General features: G+C 39.0%; 1 protein-coding gene across 1 annotated transcript in view; it reads right to left on the bottom strand.

The window, feature by feature from the left end:
* The window catches only part of USH2A (usherin), a 754,837-nt gene that overhangs the window by 101,222 nt on the left and 641,545 nt on the right, over positions 1-12,070 (bottom strand). Inside the window, exon 59 of the mRNA XM_047077230.1 lies at positions 11,090-11,252. Within this exon, the coding sequence (XP_046933186.1) occupies positions 11,090-11,252 (163 nt within the window). The remainder of the gene's footprint in view (positions 1-11,089; positions 11,253-12,070) is intronic.

The following is a 12,070-nucleotide window of genomic DNA, read 5'->3' as shown; positions in this document are numbered from 1 at the left end:
GTAGGTTTGCGGGGTTTGGCCTTTGTACTTGCTGCAGATACTAGGCACCAGGTGTGTCATTGGGAGGGATCCATTCTAATGAGGACCACAGGGCTCACAGCCAAGGACTCCCCTCAGTGAGTTTTTAAAAGGTGTTTGCAAGGAACATAATACAGCAAACAAACATAAACTTCTACCGGGAAGTAAGATTTTCTGTTTTGTCTGGCTTCATCCTTTCTATGACGATTCAGTTAATTTTTATTAAATTCTCATGAATCCCCGCATTGAGGTGTAGCCACGGCTGTGACATTCTTTTAAAACATTGCCTGAAAGCGTGACTTTTAAACATCTCTAAGAGGTTAAAAATTATGTTAGCTTCAAGTTTATCCACCAAAGCAGTTACAGGGTGCAGCCTGATGAAGTATTTCTTGCCACTATTGAATACTCAATAAATTAATACTGTGTTGGGGTAAATGCTCCATCTGTGGTGGTAAAAAATAGAATATCTTTATGTCTGAATACACTTGGAACAGAAGAGGTTACGTAGATCACAATTATTCCTAATTCATGTAGGATTTAGGCTTCAACTAACTGGAAGTGTTTCCTCCTAAACAGTCTGTGTTTAGGGAAATCACATTTTCAGTCTTCCCAAATAGCCAAACGGTTATTCTATGCTTAAAGTCATTTGGGAGATACTTCAATTATGCTCTTTTCCAACTACAGTTAATTTAATGTTGTTTAACACTAAGAAGAAAACCAAAATAACTATGAAAACTAGGAACTACATATTTTATTTTAAAGAATATATTTATTTTGAGAGACAGAGACAGAGAAAGAAAGAGCATGCATGCGAGTGGGGGAGGGGTAGGGAGAGAGAGAGAGAGAGAGAGAGAGAGAGAGAATCCCAAGCAGGCTCTAAGTTGTCAGTACAGAGTCCCATGAAGGGTTTGATTCCAGAAACTGTAAGATCATGACCTGAGCTGAAATCAGGAGCTGGACGCTCAACCAACTGAGCCACCAGCACCCTAGGCACCATATTAAAAAAAAAAAAAATTAATGTTTATTTATTTTTAGGAGAGAGAGAGACAGAATGCAAGTTGGGGAGGGGCAAAGAGAGAGGGAGACACAGAATCTGAAGCAGGCTCCAGGCTCTGAGCTGTCAGCACAGGGCCTGGTGCGGGGCTTGAACTCTCAAATCACGACCTGAGCTGAAATCAAGACTGGGACACTCAAACAACTGAGCCACCCAGGCACCCCAGGAACCATATATTTTAAAGGAGATTCATACTTATATTTTCTTAATGTAGTATATCACCTTTAAAGAGAAACATCCTAACCCTCATTCTCTGCCAACAATTCTCAGGACTTGTCTTTAAAAACAACTAAAGCAAAACCCTATAACTCAGTTTATTTCTCACAGCAATTTAGTATTATGAAACTGCCACCCTCATCTCATGAAGAATAACAAGAATGTTGATTTAAATATAAAACCCCAGGGGCACCTCGGTGGCTACATTGGTTGAGCCTCCGACTTTGACTCAGGTCATGATTTCATGGTTCCTGGGTTTGAGCCCCGTGTTGGGCTCTGTGCTGACAGCTCAGAGCCTGGAGTCTGCTTTGGATTGTCTCCCTCTCTCTCTGTATTGTCTCCTCCCTCTTCCACTCACACTATGTTTCTGTCTCTCAAAAATAAATAAACATTAAAATAAAAATAATAAATAAATATAAAACCCCAAATACCTGTAGTCAGAGAAGATAGATCGTAGGTCCAGGCCTACAACCACCTGATTAGATGACCTTGGGAAAAACTCACCTGTGCTCTCTAGTTTCCATTTCACTTTGTAAGCTAGAGTTAATAACCTTATGCAGGAAATGGAAACACAGGTGATTTATAAAATGCCATGTGAATGTTGAATCAACCAGCATTGTGGAGTGAGTGGATACTCTGGTGCGGGGGAGGAGACATCAAAGATCATCCACAAATGTTAAGACTTAATCCCATTTAAAACATTAATGATTTGCCGTGCAATTGGCCCGTGCTTACCGCTGCAGCTTAATGTTCCAGACTTCCTTTTTTTCTAAACGTTTACTTATTTATTTTGAGAGAGAGAGAGGGAGAGAGAGAGAGAGCGCATGGGGGAGGGGCAAAGAGAGAGGGAGAGAGAGAATCCCAAGCAGGCTCTGAGCTGACAGTGCATAACCCAACATGGGGCTTGATCCCATGACTTGAGCCTAAATCAAGAGTTGGACACTTAACTGACTGAGCCACCCAGGTGCCCCTTCATGTTCCAGATTTCAATTCTATTTTATATTCCACTCATAATCAAACGCTTGCCTATCGTTCTTTTATATTCCATGATTGTTCAGGCTTCTGTGGCTTTGATATGCTAATCCTGTTCTTCAGTGCCTTGCTCCATACTCTTTTCTTCCTCCCCCTTCTATAGGCTAACTTCAATTCATCTTAAAAAAAATTTTTTTTAAATGTTTATTTACTTTTGAGAGAGAGACACACACAGAGGCATGAGTGGGGGAGGGGCAGAGAGAGAGGGAGACACAGAATCTGAAGCAGGCTCCCCCAACACAGGGCTCAAACTCACAAACTGTGAGATCATGACCTGAGCCGAAGTCAGATGCTTACCAACTGAGCCACCCAGGCGCCCCTCCAATTCATCTTTTAAAGCTCCACCAGAGTACTTTCTCTAGGAAGTCTTTCCTTTGCTTCTCTCTCAAGTAGAATTATCGCATCCTCCTATGTGTTAAGTCTTTTCTTTATTGATTCACTTGTCACACTATTCTGTAATATAATTTCTTTTTTTCTATCTTTTATACCATACTACAAGCTCCTTGAAGGCAAAGAATCTCTCTTACTTATCTATATATTCTCAGCACCTAGGGAAGCATGGCACACTATATTAAACAATAAATATTATTTTTGAGCAATGACTGGATGACTGGTTGACAAGAAGAGACCAAAATTCTGTGAAACCTGCCAACTAGAAAAAATGTGCCTGTTATTAAGTTGTCTCTGAGCAACAACCCTATCCTTCTATATTTGGCTTTTTGAGAGTGGAGCCAGGACTATACGATGGCATTTCTGCTTTGCCGGCTGATTCTGTTGGGCTAGGCCAACAGGGGGCGCCAGAGGAAGATCAGAAAGCTGAAAGGAAAAAGGAACCGGCTCCTTCCTCTTTGCTTCCTGTTTGCATGCTGATTAGGTAAGCATCACTTTAGCAAGGATTTTTCACCCCCAAAAGTAACAAATCCTTCCTCCCTACAAGAAGTTTGTGTATGAACTTTTAATAACACTTGGAAAAACAGCTTCATCTCATGCCTCCTCCCCAGACACCTGCATCAGCTGGAAGCAGCCTCCTCAGCTGTCTGGATCCCAGCATCGGGGTGTCCCCCTCTAACTTCTGAGTTTTAAGAATTTTAGCTGCCTCGCTTGGTTCCCTCAATCCCGAGGGTAGTTGCTGTTTCCTTGTTGTAGCCACCTGCATGATATCTTAGAGTTCACTTTTTTTTTTTTTAATTTTTTTTTTCAACTTTTATTTATTTTTGGGACAGAGAGAGACAGAGCATGAACGGGTGAGGGGCAGAGAGAGAGGGAGACATAGAATCGGAAACAGGCTCCAGGCTCCGAGCCATCAGCCCAGAGCCCGACGCGGGGCTCGAACTCACGGACCGCGAGATCGTGACCTGGCTGAAGTCGGATGCTTAACCGACTGCGCCACCCAGGCGCCCCTAGAGTTCACTTTTTAACCTTTCAACTACCCGGTTAACAAATTTACAACTAGTTAACAATTATTTATGTTAAATTCTTTCAGTTAAAATGACTGTCGAGGTTAAGGGTGCCTGGGTGGCTCAGTCAGTTGAGCACTGGACTCCTGATTTTGGCTCAGGTCATGATGCCAGGGTCGTGAGATTGAGCCCCTCATTGGGCTCTGCACTGAGCATGGAGCCTCTTAAGATTCTCTCTGTCTCTGTCTCTGTCTCTCTCTCTGTGTCCCCTCCCATTTAGAGAGTGCTGTGTCTCTAAATGAAAATAATAAAAAAGCCTGTAGTGGTTTCTCTTTCCCAAGCAGAACTTGACTGCAATAGAGAGTGATGATGATGTTCACAGAGAGAGAGAGAGATAGGAAAATCATAGACAGGGTGGTGCTAGATTTGCATCTGGACTAACGAATTTCCTATTTTGTCTTTATCACACCATATTATACATTCATTGTGAAAAGTAATTAGAAACTATGGATGAGCAAAAACCCCCCAAAACAAAAACCAAACAACAACAACAACGCAAGTGCAGGCAGTTCCCAACTTATGATGGCTCAGCTTACAATTTTTCAACTTTATGATGATGTGAAAGTGATAAGCATTCTGTCGAAGTTGCACTTCAAATTCTGAATTTCGATCTCTTCCCGGGATAACAGTATGCTGGAGGATGGTCTTTCAGAATTGGGGGTACGGCAGCGAGTGACAGCTCGCGGTCAGCCACACCATCACAGAGTAAACAACTGCATACTTACAATCCTGTTGTACCCATACGGCCATTCTGTTTTACATTTTCAGTACAGTGTTCGATAAATTACATGAGATGTTCAACACTTTATTATATACCGCAGGCTTTGTGTTAGCTGATTTTGCCCAACTATAGGCTAATGTAAGTGTTCTGAGCACATCTAAAATAGGCGAGGCTAAACCATGATGCTTGGTACGTTCGGTATTAAATGCATTTTCGACTGATAGTATTTTCAACTTACAATGGGTTTATTGGGATGTAATCCCTTCGTAAGTCCAGGAAGATCTGTATTTGAAAGGATTGTGCTTAACCTATCGCTGGGAGATAAGCATAGTTAACTTTTTTTTGTTTGTATTAAGCATTCTAGACATTTTTTATACACATATATGTAAAAAAAAATTCTATGTATTTAAGGAAAAACAGACTCATACTAGACACACTGTTGTGCAATCTGCTTCATTTATTATCAGGAATCTTCTTCCTTGTCCTTAAATATCTGTAACTGCCAGATTCATCTTCCTAAAACATGGTACATCTTCTTTTTATTTAAAAATTTTTTTAATGTTTATTTATTTTTGGGGAGTGGGAGTGGGAGAGTGGGAGCAAGGGAGAAGCAGAAAGAGGGAGACACAGAATCCAAAGCAGCCTCCAGGGTCTGAGCTGTCAGCACAGAGCCTGATGTGGGGCTCCAACCCAAAGACCATGAGATCATGACCCGAGCTGGAGTTGGATGCTTAACCCACTGAGCCACCCAGGCGCCCTCAGCATGGTACATCTTTATTGTACATCTACGATGACTTCCCACTTTTATCATGCTTGATGTTTAACATAGTATGTTCACATACATTATTTCATTTAATTCTTACAAAATTCTAGGGTGTTATTCTCTATGTTTATTAACCTAACTTTACATAAAAATGAAACTTGGGGATTATAGTGACATACCCAAGGTCACATAACCAGTAAGTGGTGGACCCAGAGCCTGGAAGCCATATCTTATTTCTGTCGACCAATGCCACGCTCTGTCCACTTTATCGGATTGTTTCTTTTACCACAAACTTACAATGGCTTACATTACCTCCAAATAAAAAATCTAAATTCCTTAGCCTGGCATTCCAAGTCTTCTAAAATCTACCATCAAACTGTCAAAATTTACCCTACAAATAACAAAGGCTCCAGCCAAGCCTGATCATTACTTGAACACTATGCTTTCAGCACTGGGAATTTTGTTCATTCTATTAATATTATTCACAAGAGACATCTTTGCCATCAGGCTCTGCTTGTTAAAATCCTCTCTACTATAAATGAAACAGAGTACAAAGTCCTGAAATGGACCAGATGATAGCAGGGAATTTTGTACAGGTGGCATTTCAAGTCAGTGAGGTATAAAACAATGTTGACAAACTAGTTTTTTTTTAAATAAATGCATAAATTTCTTGTCTCATTCTTTAAAACAAAATCAAGTCTACACTTAGATATAATGAGTAGAACCCGTAAAGTTGCTGGAAGAAATAATTGATGTGTTATTTTAATATGATCATTAAAGGGAGAATTTCCTTACTATATAAAGAGCATAGACAAATTAATGAGAAACAAAAAAAGACAATAATCTAAGGGTGCATAATATATAATACACACACATACAAATAGCAGGTAAATATTTAAAATAAATGAATAACTCCACTTATAATGACCAAAATTTGAATTAAAACAGTAATAACATGCCATTTAAAATACTGAACTGGCAAAGATTTGAAAAATTGATCAGACCCACTATTGACAGCAGTTTTCAGAGTTAAAAACCTTATATACCATTTTTAGAGATAATTTAGCAAGCTCTAAAAATTTTAAATGTACAAAATTTGACCCTGCACTTCTAGTACTAAGAATAATCCTTCACATGCTTATTGTACAGGTGTTTTTTGAAAATTGCTGCTGTAATGAAAACTTGGAAATCACCTATTTTGCCATCGGTAGAAGACTGGTTAAAATATAGTTGAGTCATTAAGAGAAATGAGGTGTGTGTGTGTGTGTGTGTGTGTGTGTGTGTGTGCAGACAAATGCCCTAAAGAAAATTGCAGAACAGCATGAACAATATGATTCCTTTTATGTAAGGGAAACTATAAAAAAGAAAGCAGAAATATTTTGTATAGTAAAATTAATAGTATTTACTTTTATTGATAGAAATTTTATATGCTTTGGGTAAGTCATAGAGAAAGGATAAATAATCTTTGTAATATTCTGTCTGGTTAAAACTTTTTCCAACCAAACTATTTCTAATAATCACCACTAAATTTTTATTTTTTAAAGTGTTTATTTATTTATTTTTGAGACAAAGGGAGTATGAGCTGGGGAGAGGCAGAAAGAGAGGGAGCCAGGTTCTCAAGCAGGTTCCGCTCTGTCAGCACAGAGCCTGATGCAGGGCTTGAACTTATGAATTGAGAGATCATGACCCGAGTTGAAACCAAGAGTTGGATGCTTAATTGACTGAACCACCAAGGCGCCCCATAAATTTTTATTTTGTAAGGCCAAGTCCCAATGACATCAACTTCATCCATGAATGAATGAAGTCTTCCCTAAATATTCCAGACAAAAAGAATCTTTCTCTCTTATAAACTTTCTGGTAAATATTTATATTTTTCACATTATATTTCTCTTTTTCTGTTTGTTTGCTTAGTTAAATTTATATCTCCTATAATAGTAAAAGTTCTTCATAACAGGGCTCAGATCTCACAGTAGTTATGAACGTATGTATGTATGTATGTATGTATCTATCATCTATCTCTCTATTTATCTATCATCTATTTCCATCTCCATATCTATCTTTCCACACAAAATGAATTGACTGCATTAAAGTTCCTTCACTTTTAAGTCAATACACTCTTTTCTTAGTTTACTCAATCAGTTTAATTATCCATTCTAGAAAATTATTATTTGTGGTTCCCTGCTTGGAATATTCTTCAATATTATCCATCCATCCAAACTACCTTAGGTTTTATCCTTCAAAACCTTACTATTTAAATACTCAGAAGGGGTGCTCGTTGTCCATTTTGACTTTTACAGTCCAAGATACTGTATATATATTTTTCTTATTGCACATCGATCAACCTTTGTACTTCTTTAAAGAGATGGTTTATGAGAATAAACCTGATGCAATTTTGTCTTTATTAAAATGGAAGCGCCTGGTGGGAGGTCATTTTATTAAGTGTTTTGTAGAGTCCTAAGAAAAAAAGTATTTGGTGGATTTTGTAGATGGAAGTCGGATTTTGTAGCTGGATTTTGCCATTTACAAAGTTATAAGATAAAGGGGGAATACTGAAAAATCTTTATTATACAATCCAAATGTACTATGAGGAGAAAGCAACTGCCCAAGATGGCCTTGTCTATACTCTATCAGTAAACAGTTTGCAAAAACACTAACATTAATGTCCCTACTGTGGGAATCCCTTTTGTAGCTCACATTCGTCAACAAAGTAGCCTAAATAAAATAAAAAAAGTAACAGGTAAACTGAACAGAAGCAATTGCATTAATAATCATATCCTTCCTAGGTTATTTTGTTTTGTTTTGTCCAGTCATCAACATCCCTTTATGAGCACAGACACTTTTTAATAGGATGATATCTAGAGACAGTCTCTAAACAATAGAAGGAAATTACTGAGGGGACGTGCTTTAGGGAGTTGGAGAGAGCAGTGACAAGTATTTTCAAAATGGGATTGGCAAGTTGGCTTCCTGCAATTTAATGAAAATATCTGCATAGGCCAAACCCTGTCTTTGGTTTGAGTTAAATGTATTTCCTTTGGTGGCGATAGAAGAAAGAGGAGGCAAATGATGAAGCAGAAATTACATGCCATAACCTCCCCAGAAATACTGCAGGCTTGTGGCTATAACTATATAAGGGGCTCTATGTAGTCCCAGAATGAAAAAGAGCTATGTGTCTACATTCTATTCCTGTCCTTACAAATTTCTGATTTTTTTTTTTGCAGCTATCTAAGAAAAATTTGATATTGTTGTTGTCTAAGCACATTTAAACTTCAGCTGAAATAACCGCCAAGTGATTCATGCCTATGTAGGTGAATATAACGATTGTATCTGGAGCCCCAGTGCGCCATTTTCATTTCACTTTAAATAAAAAACAAAATGTATCTATGTCAGTCAGTGCCCTTCTGCTGTACTCAGAGGTATCAAACAGGCTACAATTATGATTGTGAAGTGATTGTGTCACATTGGAGGAAGGTTTATTGCTTTTGAGTCCGCTAGGCAGTAACACATTCTGTTTCATATTACTCTTTATATCATTGTTTGGCTGTGACTAGAATAATCAAATGCCATCAAATGCTGTCAAATTCAATTTACAGTATTTTTCATTGAAGCGGGCTTTCTGCATTATATTTCCTGTTTTCCCTCTCTAAGGCTGCCATGGAATAGTCACTGTAATCATGAGCTTTATTTACAAAACCAACAGAGTGAAGCCACGTCCTGGTCTATAACAGATACTTTATTTCCCTTTATTCAGAATAGGAATTTGATGTGCTTTTCTCATACAATTAGCATTAAGTAGATGAAAGAAAACTATTCCAAGAGGATGGGTATTTTAGAGCCTGCACTAATGTGCTTAGCGTAAAATGTAAATTCGCATTAGCCATTTTTACGTGTTCATGTGTATTTGAATCAGAAATATTATTCTTCAAATTAATGTTTGCTGAGAAGAAATTTGGCTTGTTTGTCTTGGGCAGTGTCATTTACATAACCAGAAAGGCAATAATACTTTCTCTTCATAATTTTCCTACAAACCCTCACTCATGACTGAAGATTGACCTGTATCAAAGGGTTTCAACACCTAACATTGCAAGAGGATCCTAAGCGAAGTTTCACGATGTATTCAGAGCACAGGACCAAACAGGGGAAGACACGAGATGCTAACAAACGATGTTAGAGTAGGGCTGAGGGTCTGGGAAAGAAGGTGTTTTTCTCTGTTTGCCTGATGTGAATACATTGCTTTTGGAAGGGGTTTTCAGTCTGCAGATCCTTTATGTCTGCTGGTCCCTGCCTTACATGGTGTCCTTTTTGTCTTAGACGGTTAAGTTGTGGACGTCTCCTCCACCCCTAATTCATATGTCAAATTCCAAACTCCCGAGGTGGTGGTGTAAGATGAGGCATTTGGGAAGTGATTGGGACATGAGAGTGGAAACTCATGGTAGGGTGGGTGCCCTCATAAAAGAGACTCACAGAGCTGCCTAGTTGCTTCCACCATGGTGAGGACACAGTGAAATGACAGCTGTGTATGAACCAGCAAGTGGGCCCTCACCAAGCATGACATCTGTCAGCACCTTGATTTTGTATTTTCTCAGCTTCCAGAACCGTGAGAAATGCATGTTTGTTGTTTATAAGCCCCCCCCCCCAGTTGATACCATTTTTGTTATAGCTGCCTGAAGGGACTAAGTCAGACAGCAAACCCTCAGTTGACAGGTTCTTTGTCTCCTTGACTCTGTTTCTGTTTTACTTTTGCCTTTTCTCCTCTCTTTCTTCCTCCTTCGGGGTTGCTCGTTCATTCTCTCCCCCACCCCCATTCTTTCTTTCTTTCCTTCCCATTCTCCCTTCTCCCCCTCTCCCTCTCCTTCTTCTCCTCATTATTCGTTACTTATTTAAAGAAAACTTTAATTTAAAACTATGTCTGTGTTGATTGGATGAAGACTGGACCAGGGAGCACAATACACTTCAACCCAGAATGCCTATGGTCTCCTTGTCTTTCCTTCCTTACTCTGTCTCTTCTCTTACCCTCCCCTCCCTCTTTCCTTCTTTTCTTCATTTTAGGTGGATACATTTAACAAATCCTGCACATCGTGGTGAAAAGAAGCTACATTACCATCTACTACATCCCAGTATCATCTAGCCAGTTGAACGGAAACTCATTCCAACAGAAGGGTATCCGCAGAGCTGAGCTGTTCTTTCTGCACACAAAAAGGACCCTGTTTTGAGGATAAAAAGTTTTTCCAGGGGTGCCTGGGTGGCTCAGTCAGTTAAGCATCTGATTCTTGGTCGTGATCCCACGGTTGGTGAGTTTGAGGCCCACATTGGGCGCTGTGTTGACAGCATGGAGCCTACTAGGGATTCTCTCTTGCCTTCTTTCTCTTCCTGTCCCTAAATCCTGCACTCTCACTCTCTCTCACTTTCTCTCTCACTCTCAAAATAAATAAATAAACTTAATTTTTTCCCCAAGCTCCACATAACAGACGATGCAAAATATTAGAATTCTTATTGCAGACATGGTTCCTCCTCTGGGATGACTGTGTTCTCTTGGTCAGTGGGCCTCCAGAGGACCGCTCTATAAGTTCATCAGAGGTAAAGCTGATGGGGACTAAGAGGTCTCATCCTTCAAGCAGGGCTCAAAACAAAAACATCACGTGGTAGCTGTGGCTTTTCCCCTTGGATAATGTGTACAAGCTTCCAGTATGAATTTTAGATCCTAGCACGTGCTCCAAAAACATGAATTCCCACCCATTCCCTTATAGAAACAGAAAATGTATTTGCTTTTACAGCCCTGGAATAGTACACATTTTTCAGTAATTTAAAATAATAGTAACAGTCAATGTTACCTGTGAAGAAAGTAGTTGATGATGACTCCATTTGGCTTTTTAGGTGGCATCCATTTAACTTCTATGCAAGCTGGCCCCAATGCCTGAAGAACTGGGGAATTTAGGTCCATTGGGGCTGCTTCAGAAGTCTTGACAAACGTCCCACTGCTAACTCCACAACTTCCTTTAAAAAAAAAAAAACGAGTCCTTTAGTGATTTGTCAAGCGGCGAAAAGAGTTACATATGCATGTAGAAGGGTAAGGAGATCACAGAACTCATGTTAGCTGGACTTTTATATATACACTTGTACACATATTTTAGACTAGTACTATACATCTCTATATAATTTGAATATAGTTATATGTATATATACTATATTATATATATTTTATGTATATTTAAATAAGGAATCATTTCTGGACAATCCATTAAGTAACCACAAGTTTATAGAGGCATAGGCAAGAATACTTATGCTTGTCTGAACTGTGGTTTCTCTAGTTTATTACAGTCATTCTAGCCAGAAAGTGATAATATAGTTGAATACCATAAGTGTGTGCGTGACCTGCACATCTTGTCTACTCTTAAGAATATCTTATTTTTGCCAACACTTCGAAATAATTACCATCTCCCAACACACAGGAATCAAACAATCAATTTGAAGAATATTGTATCTCCACAGCATAGTTTTAGAGACATAGAGATGCAGAAGTTGAATTTGCATTCAAATAAAGAAAACACTGGTTTAAAATAGTCCTATGTTGATTAGCTGAAGACTGGATCAGAGAAAGCAGCATCCTTTAAAACAAAATGCTTTGGTCTGGTTTGTAGAGAGAAGTGGGCAAATGGACTCAAGTTTGGAGATGAGGCAGAGCAAAATCGCAGACCCCTCATTCTAACCAACTCCATGGGAACTGATACTCATTTGGAAATAGAAGTTCCTAAGCACATGTAAGACGGGGTTGCCACCACATGCTGAGTATAAGATCGGGACATCTCTTTAAG

This window comes from Lynx rufus, unplaced genomic scaffold (assembly GCF_022079265.1).
Source record: "Lynx rufus isolate CCGP_SWC_20201006 ecotype Redwood Valley unplaced genomic scaffold, mLynRuf1.p SCAF_15, whole genome shotgun sequence".
NCBI classification, from domain to species: Eukaryota; Metazoa; Chordata; class Mammalia; order Carnivora; family Felidae; genus Lynx; species Lynx rufus.
This window is presented reverse-complemented; position numbering and strand designations above follow the sequence as displayed.